This window comes from Lepus europaeus, chromosome 14, assembly GCF_033115175.1.
Source record: "Lepus europaeus isolate LE1 chromosome 14, mLepTim1.pri, whole genome shotgun sequence".
NCBI classification, from domain to species: Eukaryota; Metazoa; Chordata; class Mammalia; order Lagomorpha; family Leporidae; genus Lepus; species Lepus europaeus.
Window position 1 is genome coordinate 65,043,318 of NC_084840.1, and position 22,002 is coordinate 65,065,319.

General features: G+C 42.9%; 1 protein-coding gene and 1 pseudogene across 1 annotated transcript in view; both read right to left on the bottom strand.

The window, feature by feature from the left end:
• The window catches only part of LOC133773838 (U5 small nuclear ribonucleoprotein 40 kDa protein-like), a 75,034-nt pseudogene extending 66,776 nt beyond the window's left edge, over positions 1 to 8,258 (bottom strand).
• SMYD3 (SET and MYND domain containing 3) overlaps positions 1 to 12,749 on the bottom strand; it is an 805,331-nt gene extending 792,582 nt beyond the window's left edge. The window contains exon 1 of the mRNA XM_062211394.1: positions 12,526 to 12,749. Within this exon, the coding sequence (XP_062067378.1) occupies positions 12,526 to 12,689 (164 nt within the window). The 5' untranslated portion in view covers positions 12,690 to 12,749. The remainder of the gene's footprint in view (positions 1 to 12,525) is intronic.
• Between the last annotated feature and the right edge of the window lie 9,253 nt (positions 12,750 to 22,002).

A 22,002-nucleotide genomic window follows, 5' to 3' on the forward strand; every position in this document is an offset into this window, starting at 1 on the left:
TGGGCACCTGCATCCACGTGGGAGAGCTGGAAGAAGCGCCTGGCTCCTGCTTTCGGATCAGCGCAGCTCCAGTGGTTGCAGCCATCTGGGGAGTGAACCAGTGTATGGAAGACTTCTCTCTCTCTTTCTCTGCCTGTGTCTCTCTGTAACTCTGCCTTTCAAATAAATAAATAAATCCTTTTTAAAAAAATGAACTCTGAATGAACCAGAAATCCAAACACAGATTTAAAGTACTGAAGTTCAGCCAGCGCCACGGCTCACCAGGCTAATCCTCCACCTGTGGCACTGGCACCCCGGGTTCTAGTCCCAGTCAGGGCGCCAGATTCTGTCCCGGTTGCTCCTCTTCCTGTCCAGCTCTCTGCTGTGGCCCGGGAGTGCAGTGGAGGATGGCCCAAGTCCTTGGGCCCTGCACCCGCGTGGGAGACCAGGAGAAGCACCTGGCTCCTGGCTTCGGATCAGTGTGGTACGCCGGCCGCACCAGCCGCAGCGCGCTGGCCACAGTGGCCATTGGGGGGTGAACCAACGGCAAAGGAAGACCTTTCTCTCTGTCTCTCTCTCTCACTGTCCACTCTGCCTGTCAAAAAATAAATAAATAAATAAAGTACAGAAGTTCTAGAAGAAAACATGTGAATTCCTCCATCGTGAACAAAGTCAAAAAAGAAATGACAGACAACCTGAGAGAAATTATCTGTATTATTTAGCAAACCTAAAGGGTTAATGCCTCTAAAATATAAAAGAAAAAAGTTTAAAACTTAGGGGGAAAGATCAAAACTCTTAAGAAAAATCAGAAAATATTATATAAAAAATTCACCAAAAAATACGCTTGTTAAATATATGGAAAATTTTTACTTTCAGTCATACTCCAATTTAAATGCACATTAAAGCTATATTGATATTCTACCTTCCACCTACCAAAATAACAAAAAATTCAAAAGCCTTAAAATATATGCAGGCTATAAAGCTACAAATAACAAGGACTCCAATTCACTAGTAGTGGGAATGCAAAATTGTACAATTCCACTTTGAACTAGAAACTCCACTTCTAGGCATCTACCCTGAAGATACACCTGCAACAATATCAAAACACATAAGGGAAGATTATTCATGACACAAATGCAAAGTACCAGAAATTACCTAACTACCCAAGCACAGGATATGAGAAGCTGCAGTATATACAGAAAATGAGGCCGGCGCCGCGGCTCACTAGGCTAATCCTCCGCCTTGCGGCGCCGGCACACCGGGTTCTAGTCCCGGTCGGGGCACCGATCCTGTCCCGGTTGCCCCTCTTCCAGGCCAGCTCTCTGCTGTGGCCTGGGAGTGCAGTGGAGGATGGCCCAAGTCCTTGGGCCCTGCACCCCATGGGAGACCAGGAGAAGCACCTGGCTCCTGCCATCGGATCAGCGCGGTGCGCCGGCCGCAGCGCGCTACCGCGGCGGCCATTGGAGGGTGAACCAACGGCAAAAGGAAGACCTTTCTCTCTGTCTCTCCCTCACTGTCCACTCTGCCTGTCAAAAAAAAAAAAAAAGAAAAGAAAAAGAAAATGAAGTTGTATTATGGAGTTACAAAGAATAACAAGATGTCAAGATAGACATTTGGTGCAGTGGTTAAGACACTATTTGGGGAATTGTGGCTGTGTCATGCACATAAGCCCTGTAGGGCCAGGGAGGCACCAGCTGTCCCATGGGTAGGAGGTGAGGCCCCTTTGCACCTGTGTCCAGCAGAACCAGAGTGAAACCAAGAGACGATCCTTCCCCAACACCTGGATAATCAAGAGTTTTGGCCAGACCTCAGAGTACACACAGAGAGGAGCCAGAATACAAGCACTGACTATGGTGCTGAAACAGATTAATAAGGAACTTAGTGATTTGCCCATGACCCTTCAGCACGATGTTCTGCAGGTCCAGTGGGGATGGGGTTTCACTGGCAAGCCACAATTACGGGACCTAATGACAGCCCCTATCAAGGTGGTGTATTCTTTTTGAAAATTCATTTCCCTACAGACCACCTAAGGTTGCATTTACACAAGAATTTATCATCCAAATATTAACAGTAATGGCAGAATTTGTCTCAATACTCTAAGATCACAGTGGTCTCCTGCCTTAATTATTTCTAAAGTTATTTTATCCATTTGTTCACTGCTATGTGATCCAAATCCAAATGACTCCCTAGTGCCAGAGATTAAATGGATCTATAAAACAGAGCTAAGATGCTAGCTTAAAATCAGAATAACCTGCATTACAGCTGGATTAAACTTTGAATAACTGTTCTTTTTTTTATTTACTGATCCGACTGCTCCCCTATCAGATCTCATCATTTTTAATTTTATTTTTTGTCTACCTCCCTCCATTCATTCACATGCTCATCTGAGAATGCTTCCAGCTTTGGACAATGACTACTTTTAGAAACTGTACAGCAGTTACAAGAGAACAACTGCCCAAGATTCAGAATTTAAAAAAAAAAAAATGGAGCATGTGGGCAGGCAGCGTGGCTCACTTGGCTAATCCTCCACCTGCGGCACCGGCATCCTGGGTTCTAGTCCCAGTTGGAGCACCGGGTACTAGTCCCGGTTGCTCCTCTTCCAGTCCAGCTCTCTGCTGTGGCCCAAGAGGGCAGAGGAGGATGGCCCAAGTGCTTGGGTCCCTGCACCCGCATGGGAGACCAGGAGGAAGTACCCGGCTCCTGGCTTCAGATTGGTGCAGCGCCGGCCATAGCGACCATTAGGGGAGTGAACCAATGGAAGGAAGACCTTTCTGTCTCTCACTGTCTATAACTCTGTCTCTGTCTCTCTCTCTAACTCTGCCTGGCAAAAAAATTTTTTTAAAAATTTTTAAATGGAGCATGTGCATTATATGGCCAATGTCTTCACTCTAACTTGTTTATGAAACTAAAACCATTCCTCACTGTTCTAACATGCTGAAGAAATCATCTGAGAGGGAGGAAGATGGATGCTCAATTGTCACATTAAATGAAGCAGCAGTATTCTAGAAACATCCATTCTTGTTTAAACCTTCCACTGTTAGAGATTTGAGGTTACACGATATACTTTATGCTCATAACTGATGTGGCTGGAGAACTAGTATTGAATTTATCGCATTAGCAGAACAGAAAATGTAATGTATTTTATGCATGTCGATAAAGGAATGATTTGCTCTTGTGCTAGAGAATGGAAACTGTAAGTCAAACACCCTTTGTATTCCAAAATAGGGTCTCAAACATTTTGTAATTATCATTTAAATGGTAGGGAGGCTTGGAGCTATTAGTTAATCCATCTTCCCATACACTGTTTAATACAGCATTGAATAAATGAAGCAAGTTGTCGATGGATGAGTAATTCACTAATAGCTCTGCTAGTAATTAATTTATTCTTCTTCAGTAAAGTTGCATGCCCCACCCCCACTGCAAAAAAAGACACTCTTTGAGATGCCTTCATTCTATATCAAGTACCCAAGTTTGAGTCCCAGCTTGGTTTCCAATTCTAGTTTCCAGTTAACATGCACACTGGGAGGCAGCAAATAATAGTTCAAGTACTTGGGTCCCTGACATCCATGTAGGAGACCAAGAGCGCTGACATACACTTCTGAATCAGGAAAAGGCAAGAAAGACCATGATGAGACATTTGTAAATGGAAGTGTTGATGTGAATGCATTATTGCTAAAATGGGTACATGTATACATATTTGGATATTCACTGTGTACACAAATCATCATGCTTCCTAATTTTGCTGGAAAGGACAAAAAGCAAAAACATTCAAGTGGCAGTTACCCTACCTAGCCCTAATGTAGGTCTCTAATACTATTCCTCATTAAAAGAAACCAGGAATCCTTGGATTCCAAAACAAACTCCAGGGCTGGAACATGAAAGTACAGGATGAGCCTGGAACACTGCTATGCCAAAAAGCACAGTTGTGCTTAAAAACAAAAAACAGGTTGCAGCCTATCACAAGGACATGAGAATCATCTTTGAGGGTTTCCTCCTGAAAAAATCTAACACAATGTGAGTACCAAATAAGGTATGTCATTAACAATAAACCATAAAAAGTAGAAATTGGTGAGTTCATACTGATAATAAAAACATAAATAATGAGGACTAAAGAGTCTTGCTTATAGTGAAATGCTGGGCTGAATGCTAAATGGGAAGTGTGGGACTAGAGATGTAGTTGGAAATATGCATTTTGCAATTCAACCAACAATTCGATCAAGAAACATTCATCATGAATGCTAAATTTAAGGAGAAATTTCAATAGGCAGGGTATTTGCATGGTCTTCTAGAGTCTCCCCATAGATTTTTGGGTTGCATGGAGGAGAAACAGTGTAGTATACAGTGAAGAAAACAGAAACAACTGGACTGGGTGATCAAAAGTAACACAAAATTAGCAACAGCAATGAGGGTAGCTGGAAACCATGAGCCACTCAATGTGCTACACTGAGGACACACTACCCATGTAGCTCCTTGCTGAGAATATATAACCTTGAACATGAAGAAATACTAGGAAAAACTAATATGAAGAATGGCCAATTTGAAAAAAAGGAGGCAACTGTACTCTTCAAAAATGTCATAGTGTTCCAGATTAAAAGAGGGTACAATATTAGGACAATTAAATGTAACACTTGGGACTAGTGCTGTGCCTAGTGGGTAAAGTCACTATCTGCAGTGCTGGCATCCCATATGGGTGCCTGTTGTGAGTCCCAGCTGCTCCACTTCCAATCTAGCTCACTGCTATGGCCTGGGAAAGCAGTAGAGGATGGCCCAAGTGCTTGGGCCCCTGCACCCACGTGGGAGACTCTGGAAGAAGCTCCTGGCTCCTGGCTTTGGATTAGCACAGCTCCGGCCATCACGGCCATCTGGGGAGTGAACCAGTGGATGGAAAATCTCTCTCTCTGCTTCTGCCTCTGCCTCTCTGTAACTCTGCCTTTCAAATAAATAAATAAATAAATCTAAAAATATGTAACACTTAATCCTAGACATGTATTGGAAAGGGGAATAATATGCTATAAAATGTTATCACATCACTTGAAAAAACTGGAATAAAGTATTATAGCAATAACAAATTCACTAAAGTTGATATGTATGATAATAACCCTATTCAGATATAGACACTGAACTATCTAAAAGTAAAGGGCATAAGATATAGAGAAGTGGCATCTTCAGAAAGAGTGTGTGTGTGCATGTGTAGGTGTGTGTATACAGAAGGGGTACCAGGTTAGGAGAAAGAAGAATGTACAAATGAAGCAAAATGCCAATAGTGTAATCTGGATAAAGGGTAAACAGATTTTTTTTTTTGGTACTATTCTTATTCTTGCTACTTTTCTGTAACTTTGAGATTATTTCCAAATAAAAGCTTTAAATATCTAAAAACTGCAGTGGGAAGATGCTGGATTATCTCTCCCTGGAGATAGGTGAAGAAACATGTAGCTATTTCAAATGTCAAAATGCTGATTAAGTGTAAATGTTCAAAATTATCTTAAAAAATAACTCCAGAAGGCCCACACTGTGGCACAGCAGTAAAGCCACTGCCTGTGACACCTGCCATTCCAAAGGGGCACAGGTCTGTGTCCCAGCAGCTCCATATTAAATTCAAAGAAAGGTTGCTCTAAGTGACCTAACTCAATAGAAGTTTGATTCCTGTGACTTCTGATGCATACAGACTTCTGATGCTCTCCTCCATGGGTTGATTCATGCTTTTTACTTTTCCTTCTCAACACACAGCCTCCACAGTTGTCAAAGCAAGAGAAGAGAGAGCAGGAGGATGGCACAGTGTATTTTATCACAGATCCAGAAATGGTTTATATAACCATGTTTCAATCCAGGTGCAAGGGAGCTGGAAAACAGTTATCTTGTGTGCCCAGAATGAGAAAAATGAATAAAGTTTATTAACAGATAGTGGAGTCTTGTAAAAAATCCAAGTAAAAGTTGAATAAGCAGGTCTAAGCAAAAGCAAGGACAGAATTAGGAGGTCCATCAGCGGGAATTTTACCTTTTTCAGTCCAAATTCTGAAACCAAGGGCCAGATGCACTGGCTCACAGTGCATCAGGAGACTCACTCGACAGATTCAGCTAGCAATTCCAAAAAAGAGAAGAAAAGTTGACAAACATTTCAAAATCACCTGTCTCCTAAACACATACCCTTTTTTATACAAGTTCAAATGAAACCAAGAAAGACTTTGTCAAATTTACTTAAATCTCTAATTACAAAAAAGGACACAAGCTTTCTTGTGGGGAAAATACAAAATATATAAAGGACAAAGTGATATATTCCCCAACCTCCAAAAACCTTTCTCCAGAAGTAATTTTATTAGAATTTGGGGAGCTCTTATAGACCTTTTCTATAAATACAAATAAATACCCACATGTACAAAGATTTTGTTTATAATCATCTATTTATTATTTATTTAAAAGGCAGAGAGCAAGAGAAGCATATAGAGCAAAGTCTTCCATCTAACTAGCACAGTCCCAAATGCCTGCAATAGCCCGAGCTGGGCCAGGCCAAAGCCAGGAGCCTGGAATTCAATCTGGGTCTCCCATATAAATGGAAGGAACCCAATTACTTGAGCCATCACTGTTAACTCCCTGGGTCTCCATTAACAAAAAGGTGAAAATAGAAGCAGATCAGGGACTGGAACCCAAGCACTCCCACATGGGATGCTGGACCAAACACCTACCCAAAAGATTTTATTTAAAATACATACATTGTCCTACAACTTTAATCACCAATAATGTATCATCTACATCTGTACAAACAGCTAGACAATATTCTCTAATGCAGACATACCACAATTTACCCAGACCCCATTCATTAAAATTCTCTCTCCTTTTTTCTTTATTATCAAAAAGCTGTGCGAAATATCACTGTATATTCCTTGGTATCTGAATTTCTGTCAGAGTCCTATAAGTAGGGTCAAGATAAAAGAATCTCACACAAGCCTTCCACTGCCATGATATACAGAGAAATTGGTGCCTCTGGGCAGAATCAGTCACAGGATTCTTTGCCTAGTGAGATTCTACGGATGTCTCAGGGCTCATACTCCTCCTTGGGTCTCCATTTTCTACAAAATAGACCAACTTATGCAACTCTATGACTTCCCTAGGGAAGATGATCCCAGCAGTCTACATAAGTATCTCGCCCCAAAATGCCTTAGTTGAGGGGGCATGGCTGGCACTGAGCTTTAGGAACACTTTTTTTTTTTTTAAAGATTTATTTATTTATTTGAAAGTCAGAGTTACACAGAGAGAAGGAGAGGGAGAGAGAGAGAGAGGGGTCTTCCATCCAATGGTTCACTCTCCAATTGGCTGCAACAGCTGGAGATGTGTCAATCCGAAGCCAGGAGCCACAAGCTTCTTCCGGGTCTCCGGGTACAGGGACCCAGGGACCCAGGGACCCAGGGACTTGGGCCATCTTCTATTGCTTTCCCAGGCCATAGCAGATAGCTGGATGGGAAGTGGAGCAGCCGGGTCTCCAACCAGCACCCATATGGGATGCCAGCGCTTCAGGCCAGGGCATTAACCCACTGCACCACAGCGCTAGCCCCGTAGGAGCACTTTTAATACCACTACTCCTAAGAGAGATCTGATTAAAATCCCACCCATCCAAGAGACACTTCCTACCATCTTTCATGGGTCACCTCCACTCCAAACAAATCTGAGCTCAGGGATGTATCTTTTTCCATAAGAAAATAAATCCACCTATGTGCTAAACTGATCTTCTGTATATAAAGAGAATTGAAAATGAATCTTGATGTGAATGGAAGGGGAGAGGGAGCAGGAAAGGGGAGGGTTGCGGGTGGGAGGGAAGTTATGGGGGGGGGGAAGACATTGTAATCCATAAGCTGTACTTTGGAAATTTATACTCATTAAATAAACGTTAAAAAAAAAGAAAAGAAATCCACCTACCTTTCATCAAAAGAAAAACAAAAGATAAAAGAATTTCCAGTTGTGATAGGTAGTACTAAAGGAACAATACAAATTTATATCACTATAAGTATATGAATGCTCTCCAGTCCATATTTATGCTCATAAGGAACATAATAGAGAAGGCAGTACAAGTAGAACAGATAATTCCAAGGGCAAAGAAAAAAATGGATATCCAAAGAGAACAGATCACTGTCATCTCCATGACAAAACAGATTCCTGGGGATGTGTCACCATTTGTGGAACTCAGGATCAGTTACCAGGCAATAAGTATAAGAAGAAGCCACAGTGGCTATGTGTGGGCCAGTCCAAACTGCTGTGTTCCACGTACCGTCCTCCATCCCTGTCCCCATGGTTGCTCTATGAACTCCTGAATAAGCACCAGTCTGGAGAAGGAGGATAGCTCATTGCTATCCACAAAGTAGGTCATCCTGTCTGGTTAAGAATATGATCTGTTGTGGCATTCACATGGACCAAATGTTTTCAGGCTCAGGATTCAACCACATAGTCCCTTTCCCAAACCTCCTTACAGAAGAAAAGGATGTGGGTGGGGGGAGGAGTTGGAAACAAAAATTCTAACTCCCACTCAGAAGGAAAAATGGAAGTTGGATCCATGATTTATTTTCCCAACTTACTTTATTATCAGTTCTTCCACCTTATTTTATGCCAAGTCCTTCACCCTCAGGTAAACCCATTAGCATATGCTCAGGAATCTACAAATCCGAACTTTAAGCCATTTCTCAAGGTTTTACCCTGTGAGATGACTTTGCTAGTCCTTTGACCTTCAGGTTCTCTCAACACCTCATGCTAATACTTCACAAAATCAGCTATAAACCCAAGTAATAGCCTTTAAAAAAAAAAAAAAAAAGATGTATCTATTTGTTTGAAAGGCGGAGTTACAGAGAAGCAGAGGCAGAGACGGAGAGGTCTTCCATCTCTGGTTCACTCCCCAAATGGCTGCAATGGCCAGAGCTGGACCAATCCGGAGCCAGGAACCTCTTCCAGGTCTCCCAAGTGGGTGCAGCGGCCCAAGGACCACTGCTTTCCCAGGTCATAGCAGAGAGCTGGATTGAAAGTGGAGCAGCTGGCACTGCATGTGGCAGCCTCACCCACTATGCCACAGTGCAGGCCCCCAAAGTAATATCTTTTTTTTATTTTATTTTATTTTATTTATTTATTTATTTATTTATTTATTTTGACAGGCAGAGTGGACAGTGAGAGAGAGAGACAGAGAGAAAGGTCTTCCTTTGCCGTTGGTTCACCCTCCAATGGCCGCCGCGGTTGGCGCGCTGCGGCCGGCGCACTGCGCTGATCTGATGGCAGGAGCCAGGTGCTTCTCCTGGTCTCCCATGGGGTGCAGGGCCCAAGCACTTGGGCCATCCTCCACTGCACTCCCTGGCCACAGCAGAGAGCTGGCCTGGAAGAGGGGCAGCCGGGACAGAACCGGCGCCCCGACCAGGACTAGAACCCGGTGTGCCGGTGCTGCAAGGCGGAGGATTAGCCTAGTGAGCCGCGGCGCCGGCCCAAAGTAATATCTTTTATACATTATTTGAACATGGACAAGTGCCTCCCAGTCTCCACATGGCTCTTTCTACTCAACCTTGGGTTAGGAAGCCAACGTGAGGATTCTGCCTTTGCTTAAATTAGTCATACTGCAATACCTAACATTCATGGTAATTCCCTTTAGAAAAGTCATGTAACACCTTAGCCTCTTGGTTTCCTGATCATTTCAACAATCTTTTATTACTCCCTATCTCAGCTACTTTTTTTTTAATTTTTTAAAGATTTATTTATTTATTCGAAAGGCAGAGTTACAGAGAGAGGTCTCCCATCCACTGGATCACTCCCCAAATGGCCACAATGGCCAGAGCTATGCCAATCTAAAGCCAGGAAACAGGAGATTCTTCTGGGTCTCCCACTTGGGTGCAGGGGCCCAAGGACTTGGGCCATCTTCTACTACTATCCCAGGCCATATCAGAGAGAGATGGATGGGAAGTGGAGCAGCCAGGACTCAAACCAGCACCCATATGGGTTACTGGCACTGCAGATGGCAGCTTTACCCCCTGCACCACAGCCCTGGTCCCCTCAGCTACTTTCTACCATACCCTAAACCTAACTGGATCAATGCATACACTGAATTGAAGCAAACATGAAAAGTCAATCCATTCTCTAAGCACTCCACTATTTATTTGACCACATCAGGATCTTCATTCCATTGATTCAACAACATTTCACTGTCTGTCACCCTCCCTGTGATCTCATTCCTTAGCTTAGGAACAGTGGCCCATGATTACACCCTCCCCTGCATCTAACTCCAACTTCATTTTCCTCTCTCTATCCATCAAATTCACTTGGCAATCCAAGATCAATTAAATTCTCACAGTCAAGCAACTGGTCACTGGGAGAGAAAAAAGTACTATACTGCTAACGATTCCCACCTTAAATAAATGATCACAAGTTTTAAATGAAGCCTCAGCATTCCTCCAACAATCCTAAACTTCACTAGGCAACTCTCTCTCTCCTAGAACAATGTTTTAAACCACTTTCTCTCAAAGACAGAGTCACTTTAGCAACCACTTTCTCAGTTATCCCCAAACCTTTCACTACGACTGTTGCCTCCTCTGATATCTCTTCCTACAGCTCTGGCTGTTGCAGCCATTTGCGAAGTGAACTAGTGGATGGAAAACCTCTCTCTGTGTCTCTCCCTCTCTCTATCTGTAACTCTAGCTCTCAGATAAATAAAAAAATCTTTAAAAAAATAATATGGTGGCGGCGCCACAGCTCAATAGGCTAATCCTCCACCTGGCGGCGCCAGCACACTGGGTTCTAGTCCCAGTCGGGGCACCGGATTCTGTCCCGGTTGCTCCTCTTCCAGGCCAGCTCTCTGCTGTGGCCAGGGAGTGCAGTGGAGGATGGCCCAAGTACTTGGGCCCTGCACCCCATGGGAGACCAGGAGAAGCACCTGGCTCCTGCCTTCGGATCAGCGCGGTATGCCGGCCGCAGCGCGTCAGCCACAGCGGCCATTGGAGGGTGAACCAACAGCAAAGGAAGACCTTTCTCTCTCTCTCTCTCTCTCTCTCTGTCCACTCTGCCTGTCAAAATAATAATAATAATAATAAGGCAAATCAAGAAGCATCCTGCCCACAAAAACACTGTGTAGTTTATTTGGGAAATGGACAATTCCATGTGTTTTATGACTGAAGTGAAGCTCTGACAATAGTTACTAATTTGTCACCATTTACTCATTCCAAAACATTTCTATTCCAGGTACTAAATAAAGTATTAGCCTGATTTTATTACCAAGGTGGCCCACATTCTATTCACCAATTAATATGACAGGACTTAAACAGCAAGTTCTCTATTTTGGACTACATTAAAACTCAGCATATACTCCAAAGGATGTAACAGAATACACAGGCCAATTTCTCAATTTGCCTGAAGGATAATCAAAGATCTATGAAGTTAAACGACAAAGCCTTCAGCAAAGTCTTGAAAGGAATGAATTGTTCTTAATCACACAATCAATGTGCTCCTTCCCAAATGGATTTTTGTCATTTATGCTTTTTCAGAAATCAGCAAATACAACTATTATTTGATAACCTTCAAATTCAAATTAAACAGATTCCTCGATTATGGATCACATAAGGACCTAGTGAGATTAAAAGTCAAGCTACAGATTTGAGCTTTGCACTTACTTCCCTAACTCAATCCTAGCCTGACAGGTCTGGAAAAGCAATCATCCCACCCATCTCAAAACAGAGCTCTTCTCAGTTGCAGGCAGAAACTCAACAAAAACTCAATAGCTTTGAACGCAATTCCTACCGCTGCATGTGTTACACACTCCCATAAACTGCTTTCCCATAGCGCTTTTCAATGGCACTGTGCTGCCAGGCTACCTAAACACTCTCACGTGAATTCTTGCACCTGGACAGGTGGTTCAGACTTTCCTGCACGGCAAGGATATGGCAAAGCACACTAAGGAACCCCAGTAACTTACAAATGCTCCCATAGCACGGTAACTGCATCTCTATTTCTGCCTTTCTGATACATTGTAATCATCCTTCCCACTTGATCTGCTGCTTAAAGATTCCTAACAACGTCCAGTCCATCTTCGTGTTCCACAGGCCACACAGAACCAGTAACAGAAGTGAACCCTCCTCACCAGGATTCTTCAGCCTCCCTGCAAGCCCCATTCTTTCCCGGTGGGGACTCAGCTGTAAGCCTCAATGACACCCACCCCTGCACTAGTCAGTTCCACAGTTGTCCCAACGAAGCTTGTCACACAGGATGTAGACTTTTTGTTCTCCAGCAAAATTACCCCCGTCCTGTCTGCCCCTAATCCCCACCGCAGCTCGGGGGACCGGTCGGCTCGCGGGTCCAGTTCCACCTTGTAGAGAGGTAGGGTTTGGGCCTCGACACACCCTCCACTCCACCCCCTCCGCGCCGGGCCTGTCAGGGCGACCCGCCCCCCGAAACACGCGCGTCCGGGGGAGTGCCGGACCAAGCCTCTCGGCAGCACCGCCGGGCTCCCGCGCAGCCCCAGCCAGGCAGAGGCCCCCCAGCACTCCGGACCCCACACACCGCCGGGGACTCAGGTGGGCGAGGGCGCAGCGTACGTACCCCAGCAGGCAGCGGTCACAGACGACGCCCCGACTCCCTTTGCACACCGTGTACGCCAAGGGATCCGAGCGGAACAGCAGCTCTCCGGGTCGCAGCGGGACCACGGCGCGCAACCCGTTTCCCCTGTGGGCGGTCGCGAACTTTTCTACCTTCAGCGGCTCCATCGTGCCGGGCTCCCGCACCTCAGCTGACGGCCGCGTACCACAGCTGGCGTCTCGCGGGCTGCCAGGACTCGCGCGCCTGCGCCCTGCGCGCCCACGTACGCCCGAGGGGCGGGGCGGGCGCGGCGGGGCCTCTGAGCATGCCCAGACCGCGTCTCCAGAGGAGCCGGCGGCAGCGCGCGAGCCGCTCAGCGCTCCTACTTCTCGCCGGGCGGCGGGTGTGCGAGGTGGCTCCGCCCAGAAAGGCGGCATTTTTTCTGCCCCGTTGAATATGGTCATTGTAAAACATAGGAAAAGTTGAAAAAGTAATGCTGTGAACACCTGTGTACCCTCAACCTGGATCAGCCTGTTCGCATGTTGCTGTCTGTGCTCGCTCTCTCGATCTGTACGTAGTCTGTACAGTTGAACCATTCGAAAGGTGCGCTTTACCTCACAACATGTCGTAACACCTTAACTGGCATTACCTCAGAATGAGAACAGTGTTTTATAAAATACAAGATCACTATCACACCTAACAAAATTATAGTAGCAAGCAGAACCGTATTCACTAGATGCAACTGTTTTTGGAAGGTTTTTTAAACCAGGATCCAATGGGGTCATGCACTTCTTCTGACATGGACTCTGCAGAGTCTAAACTAGGAGTTTTGTATTTTCCTGGTGTCATTTAACTTGCTCTTGTATTTCCTGTTCACTGTAGGTTAAATCTAGATGTAAGAGCTTAGAGGCCTGACTGGATTCAATGAAAACTTTTTTTTTCCCCTGGTACATGATATTGTTCACTTTGTATTGCATTAATTACATCTGAAAGTGCACAATATCAAGTTGCCCCACTATTGATAAAACCAATTGCAGACATTGCAGTCAATGTAGTCATTGCATTGTAGTCAATTGCATTGACAGACTACAGCTGCTTCTGCTAGCTCTGTCTTGTCAAGGTTCATTTCACCTTTGTCACTAGTACTACTATAATACTAATAAAGTATTACTAATAAATATAAAGTATTTATTACAATGCAATACTAATACTAGTAAAGTAATATTAGTAATACAATTCAATACTAATAAAGTAATATAGTAAGTAATGCTGTGGGCAATACTCTGGCACTGGAGAGACAAACTTTGGAAATTTGCTGGAGTAGCCAACAAGTGGCCGAGGTGAAGTAAAGAAAGCCGTGGACCAGAATTTGAGTCTCAGTTCTGCAATATGGCCTTTCTCCAAGCCTGTTTATTATCTGTGCAAGGAAGATAATAATGCCTGGTGAAGTGATGAGGATAAGTTCTATGAAAGTATTTTGAAATATCTTTAACGCATCATACAGGGATCGGCATCGTGGTATAGTGGATTAAGCCACTGCCTGCAACACCAGTATTATATATGGGCATTACTGCAAGTCCTGACTTCTCTACCTCTGATCCAGCAACCTGCTAATGGCCTGGGAAAAGCAGTGGTATATGTTCCAGATGCTTGGGTCTCTCCTACCCACATAGGACACCTGCAAGAAGCTCCTGGCTGCAGCCTAGCCCAGCCCTGGCCAATGCAGTTGTCTGGGGAGTGAACCAGCTGATGGAAGATTTCTTCCTCTGTCTCTTTCTCTCTCTCTCTCTCTGTAACTCTGCCTTTCAAATAAATAAATAAATATTTTTAAAAAAAGAAGAAAAGAAAAGTCTTTGTACAAGTTTAAGGAATCATTCTGAGTTCAGACTGTTAAGTCTGCTAAGTGTAGGATTATGGCTACATAGTGCATTCTACCAGTACTACAAGTATGGTTTTATAATGCCAGTGCTTAGCATTGACCTGATACATAGAAAGAACTAAACAACATGTCAAAGGAGTTCCAGAGACCCAGAGACTAATTATGTCATAAAACATGCCCAACTACTAAATGGGCCAGTGCTGTGACATAGAGGGTTAAGCCAACACCTGTGACACCAGCACTCATATGCACCTAGGAAAGCAGTGGAAGATGCCCAAGTACTTGGGCCCCCGCACCCACGTCAGGGACCTGGAAGAAGCTCCTGCCTTCAGCCTGGCCCAGCCCTGGCCGTTGTGACCATTTGGGAAGTGAACCAACAGATGGAAGATCTTTCTCCATCTCTCTGTCTCTCTCTGTGACTGTGATTTTCAAATAAATAAATAAATCCTTTTTTAAATGGCCAATTAGTAAAAACAAAGAATTATCAAGGAAAATGTTATGCTGGGCTCCACACTAAGAGATGAGATGATCCAGAATTGTCTACTCCAAGGTATGATTACAAATATCAGTCTTGACCCATTTCTCCTGATATATGTCCTGTTACCCCTTCCTCAACTCTCAATGTCAATTGCCCCAAATCCTGGAGGAATGTCTCATTGTTTCAGTCTTTATCCTAGCCTATTCTCTATTTCATTTCCTACTGCTGGTAGGTTAGATGTAGCCCTGAAGGTGAGCCATCCTGCACCATGAAGAAAAAAAGCAGTATTTCAGAAAATGGTAGAATAAGAAAGGAAGAGTGCTCCACCTCTAGTCTGTCTGCCTGGTAGAACTATTACATAAGGGTTCAGAAACAGCTTAAGTCATTCTTATTTTGTTCTGTGTTAAAGAATCTAAATCAGTACTGTCATTTAACAACCTCTTTTTCAGCTACTGTGCAGGCACATGACCTGAGCTCTGCCCACCAGATCCACCCATTGCAGAGTTGTTGGGGCTTTAAGGAGCTCTGGCAGTTCTGCTGGCTAGCAATGCCGCAAAGCGTATTCTCAATAGACAAGTGCTGAAGCTGGAATTTAGCTGTTAATCAATCCCGTGTGCAATGCGTCAACTCTTTAATAACCTCTGTCTTCACTTAAATGAGCCCAAAATGTTTTATTTGTTTTTGTTTTTTGTTTGCAAGACCCTAACTAATTAGCATCATTCCACTCTTCACGTGTTCACAATGCCAAGTTGTGATGACTTTCTTTCCTGCAGGGGGCCCACTCTTTCCCACTTCAGTACCTCCTTTTGATAAAACATAGTTGCATTAGAGCGTTCACACCCATACACACCCTCTCATAGCTGGCTCCTTTTGGTGTCAGAGCATTCACACTCATACACACCCTCTCATAGCTGACTCCATCTGGTGTCTCAGTGTTCACACCCATACAGCCCCTCTCATAGTCGGCTCCTTCTTGTGTCTCAGATTTTGGTTTAAATGTTCCCACTTGAAGAGACCTTCCCAGTCCACTCCATCAACACTAGTTTCCAAGTGACATTCTCTGGCAAAACAACTTTTTTTATCTTTTATAACATTATGATTATTTGTAGGTATTCCTTATTCACTTCTTTAGTATATTTCTCACTGAGAACTTAGTGTAATACCTAACTTAAAGTAGGTACTCAATGAATATTTGAATGAATGGGAGTATAATTCTCAAGGATATTTTGTTAATGTTATGAATTCATGTAGAACAAATAATTCTACAAAGAGTAGACTTACATTTAATACATAGTATTTTATTCTGAATTATTTAAAATCATTTAACATTGTTTGGCTTAAAATATTATTTGTAAAGTCAACTAGCTATTGTGTTCTACCTTAATACTGCATTAATTTTGAATCTATTTCCCTGTTTTTTAATTATATTAAAGCTTTTTTATTGTTTTGTACATAATAGCAGCTTTTACACTTAACTACAGTTTTCCACTCAATAATGAATATATATCCTATTTTACATATAACAAATAGGATTTCAATATATAAAACATAAACAAATATTTCTCATGCCAGGTTAATTCTAGAATACTCACCTTTACTGGAAAATGAATATTTGCATATTAAGAATAAGTCCAAAAAGGATTTGTTTGTACTAATAGAATTATATTGATTAGATATTACTATACTTATGAACTTACACAATCATTAAATGTATAAAAATTCTAAAATTCCAAAACCTAAAACAAAGCTAAATAGTTTATTTTGGCCAAATACCAAAGTCAGTGTTGAATTTTACTGCATTCCTAAGTAATCCAAGTTCAGAATATAGGATTCAAAAGCTACATAGTGATGGATATTTGGTACTTTAGTTAAGCTGCTACTTGGGATGTCCACACTCCATATTGATGTATCTAGATTCAAGTCCTGGCTGTGCTCCATTTATGCATCCTGGGAGGCAGCAGATGATGGCTCAGATTAAGCTCTTGGCTCCTGGCTTTGGTCCTGTCTAACTTCAGTTGTTGCAGGCATTTCCAATAAGAGAACTGGTGGGAAGGAGATCTCTTTCTCTCTTCTTCCCACCTCCCTGCCTTTCAAATAATTGAAATAAATTTTAAAAATTTAATTCAAAAAGGAGAGTTACATAGTGAAAAGTAAATCCCTTTACTCACTGTCAGTAAATGATCTGGTTCCCCTATGCACTGTTACCAGTTTCCTTTATATCCTTCCAAGATTGCCTTCATTTATGCAAGCTAATATGTATATAAAATCACACATATTTTAAGGAGAAGCATTGAATGCTTTCCACATTGTGATGTCCCTAGCTTTCTGTGTCACTTAATACATTTTAGAGGATCGTTGATAACAGAATACATGGAATTGCTACACTTGATGTTTTTATTGATGTATAAAATGTATACAGAAAAGAGTTCAAAGAGTAAAACTCAATGGATTATTCAAAACTGAATATCTGCAAGTAACCAAAAGGGGCAGTCGAACATTCCGGCCTTCATGCCCTCTCCCAATCACTGCTCACTCTCTAACCCTAAAGGTAACCAGCATTCCAGTATCAAATTCCTTTGGGTTTCCTGTTTTCAAACTTTAAATACATAATATATAATACACATTTTTAGAATTTTTCTTCATTTACTCAACATTACACTTGTGTCATGTAGATATGGCTCATTCTTAGTTAGACGATCAGTGTATTACTTTATAAAAAATACCATAAATTATTACTCTGTATTACTGTCAATGGTCATTTGAGTTGTTTCCAGTTTGGGCTTTTATGAACAATTCTACTCTGTCAGTTTGTATGTTCTGTTAGATAGATACACAGTCAAGTGGAATTGGTGTCAAGAGATAAGTGTATATTCAACTTTAGTAAATAATGCCATTTTTTTTCTGAAATATTTGATCATTACCACTAGTTCTGAATGAGAGTTCAATAATTCTACATACCACCACTGGTATTGATAGTCACTTTAATTGTAATCATTCTCATGGGCGTATGGTGGGATATCATTGAAATTTTTTTAAAGATTTAGTTATTTATTTGAAAGTCAAAGTTACACAGAGAGGCAGAGAGAGAGAGAGATCTTCCATCCACTGGCTCACTCCCCAATTGGCTGCAAAGGCCAGAGCTGTGCCGATCCGAAGCCAGGAGCCAGGAGCTTCTTCCAGGTCTCCGGGTGCAGGGGCCCAAGGACTTGGGCCATCTTATACTGCTATCCCAGGCCACAGCAGAGAGCTGGATCGGAAGTGGAGCACCCAGGACTCAAACCGATGCCCATATGGGATGCTGGCACTGCAGGTGGCAGCTTTACTCTCTACGCCTCAGCACCAGCCCCTATCATTGAAATTTTAGTTTGTGTTTTGCTGATGGCCTTTTTTTTTTTTTAATTTGACAGATAGAGTTAGACAGTGAGAGAGACAGAGAGAAAGGTCTTCCTTCCATTGGTTCACCCCCCAAATGGCCACTACGGCCAGCGCTGCACCGATCCAAAGCCAGGAGCCAGGTGCTTCCTCCTGGTCTCCCATGTGGGTGCAGGGGCCCAAGCACTTGGGCCATCCTCCACTGCCCTCCCGGGCCACGGCAGAGAGCTGGACTGGAAGAGAAGCAGCAGAGACTAGAAACCGGTGCCCAAATGGGATGCCGGCACTGCAGGCAGAGGATTAGCCACGTGAGCCATGGCGCCAGCCCCAGCTAATGGCTTTTAATAGTTACTTGGCCATTGGATATGTTCTTTTGTAAAGTAATCATTTGTCTTTTGGGTTAAAACCAGGAAGGTTTGTATTATAACACACTACATATTCATCCTATTGCTTCGATAATGATCAATAAGAAGGGAATCTATTTTTAAGTATCTCTTTTTTTTTTAAAAAAAGATCTATCTATTTATTTGAAAAGCAGAGTTACAGAGAGAGAAGGAGAGACAGAAGAGAGAGAGAGAGAATCTTTCATCCACTGGCTTACTCCTCAAATGGCTGCAACAGACAGCGCTGGGCCAGGCCAAAGCCGGGAGCCAGGCGCTTCATCCAGGTCTCTCATGTGGGAATGGGGGTCCAAGTGCTTGAGCCATCTTCCGCTGCTTTCCTAGGTGCACTATTTGGGAGCTGGATTGGAGGAGCTGGGACATAAACTGGTTCCCACATGAGATGCCAGCATTGCAGGCAGCGACCTAAACCTCTATTCCCCAACACCAGCCCAAAAGCCAGTCTATTTTATCTATTTCCCTGTCTATTTTTCCCTCTCTCACGGTAATTCTGAAGCAACCCCCTGAGATGGTATTATTACATTTAGAAAAACTGAATTTTCACCTGTAAAAGTAAACTCCGTTTACCTGAGCTATGTGCAGACAGGTGTTGACCAGAAAATAGCATGAAGGAACTATCTGGTATGATAGTAATGTTCTCCATCTTTATCATAGAGTTACAGAAATAGATTACATGGGTATATGCAATTGTCAAAACTCACAATTCTGTGTATATTTTGTATCAAACAAAATACCATAAAAATAATTGAACTGTAGTAAATACATGCTAAATATTTGGGGGGAGGGGTAGATTGACATTGATATTTGCAATCTACTTTGAAATTCATCAAAGATAAAATGGATTAATGAATGAACAAGTGGATGGCTGTGTAATAAAGCTAGTATGCATTAAAATGTTAAAGATAGAATCTATGTAGTGGTATACATTGCTAATTCTAGATTATTTCAACCTTGCTATATATTTGATGTTCTATAATAAGATGTTGAGGGAAAATGCCATAACTCACCTTTTAAAAATGTTCTAATAGGGGCCAGCTTTGTGGCATAACCAGTAAGGCCACTACCTGTGACACCCACATCCCGTATAAGCAACAGTTCAAGTCCCAGCTGCTCCACTTCCAATCCAGCTTCCTCCTGCTAAAGGCCTGGAAAAAACCAGCAGAGGATGGCCCAAGTGTTTGGAACCCTGCTACCCAAGGGGGGGTGTCTTGGAAGAAGCTCCTGGCTCCTGGTTTCAGCCTGGCCCAGCCCTGGCTGTTGTTGTCCTCTAGGGGAATGAACCAGCAGATGGAAGATCTCTCTCACCTTGTCTCTCCCTCTCTCTCTGGAACTCTGACTTTCAAAATAAATAAATAAATAAATAAATAAATATTTTAAAATCTCCTAATGGTCTCACGAATGTTTTTTGTTTATGCTTAGAGATGGTTTGTTTGATTTATAATCCAAATGAAGTTTAAAACATGGCATTTGGTATATAGATGATATAGAAACAGATTAGATATAGATATAGATATAGATATAGATATAGATATACAGCCAATCAAGAAACTGGGACTCTGACTCTGATCCAGCTGCTGATGCTAGAAGAGGAAATTTATGCTGGCCCAAAACCTCAGTGTCCAAGAGCCTGTCGTTGCAAGAAGTCTCTCTTTGGACGCATATCTGGCAACAGGTGCCCAAGATTTGTGACCTCAGAAGAAGGCATTATACATCAGGACTTTCCACCAGCAGATACCGATGGATATGGGGCACAGATTCAGGAGTGTGTACTCCTATACTTCCTGCCTCTTAGACAATGTTTTGCTCACAATTAGGATGTTGAAGTTTGACAGATGAATGAATAGCTGGGTCTCAGTGCCTACTTTCTCAGATTGTTCCTCTCCTGATCCTGAGTGTGGTACTATACACTTATGTACTAGTCCCGGTTGCTCCTCTTCCAGTCCAGCTCTCTGCTGTGGCCCAGGAGGGCAGTAGAGGATGGCCCAAGTGCTTGGGCTCCTGCACCCGCATGGGAGACCAGGAGGAGGCACCTGTCTCCTGGCTTCGGATCACTGGTCGTAGTGGCCATTAGGGGAGTGAAGCAACAGAAAGAAGACCTTTCTCTCTGTCTCTCTATCACTGTCTATAACTCTGTCTCTCTCTCTCACTGTCTAACTCTGCCTGGCAAAAAATTTAAAAAGAAAGTCATTCAACTAAGTTAAGGGGATTATCTTTTTATTCTCTTTATAATAATTCATAGTATGAATTCCTATCTTATGAAGAAATGGTCAGTGCATATACAGCCACAAAGCTCTACCATTGTTAATAACAATAAGGTGTTCTCTTTCTAGATTTTGTGATGTCTGTGATATTTATCAGATCTAAAAAATGTGTAGGGGTTGGCATTTGGTACAATAGTTAAGCTGCCACATAGAGATGCCAGAATTCCATGTCAGAGTGTGTGATTACTGTCTGGTTCTTCTGCTTCACATCAAGCTTCCTGCTAATGTGTATCCTGAGAGGCAGAGATGGCTGAAGTGCTTGGGTCCCTGCCTCCTTTGTGGGAGACCCAGATGGAATTTCAGGCTCCTGGCTTCAGGCTGGCCAGGCCCCTACTGTTGAGGGTGCTTGAGGAATCAACCACTGGATGGAAAATCTATCTTTCTGCCTCTCTGCTTTCAAATAAAATGTAAATAAAAAAAAAAAACTTTTAAAACACTTGTTGTGACTCTTTTCTCATTCCAAAATTCTCTTTTGTACTTAAATTTGTTCCTCAACAGTCAAGACAGAGCTGTTCAGAGTCTTTGCTTCTCAATTTCACTTCTACAGATTGCTTTTTAGGTGCTCTATTAGTTATCATGGATCAGGGAGAAAATATGGTATTTTTCTCTTTGGTACTGGCTTATTTCACTAAGTATGATGTTTTCCAAATTTATCCATGTTGTTATAAATGACTAGATTTTTCATTTTTTTACCACTGTGTAGTTTTCCATGGTGTACATATCTCATAATTTCTCTTTTTTTTAAGATTTATTTTTTACTTGAGAGTCAGAATTACACAGAGAGAAGAGAGGCAGAGAGAGAGAGAGAGAGAGAGAGAGAGAGAGAGAGAAAGGGCTTCCATCCGCTGGTTCACTACTCAGTTGGCTGCAATGGCCGGAACTGCGCCGATCCAAAGCCAGGAGCCAGGAGCTTCTACCGGGTCTCCCACACAGGTGCAGGGGCCCAAGAACTTGGGCCGTTTTCTACTGCTTTCCCAGGCCATAGCAGAGAGCTGGATCGAAAGTGGAGCAGCTGGGACTAGAACCGACGCCCATATGGGATGCTGGCGCTTCAGGCCAGGGCGTTAACCTGCTGTGCCACAGCGCCACAGCGCTGGGTCCCCCCATAAA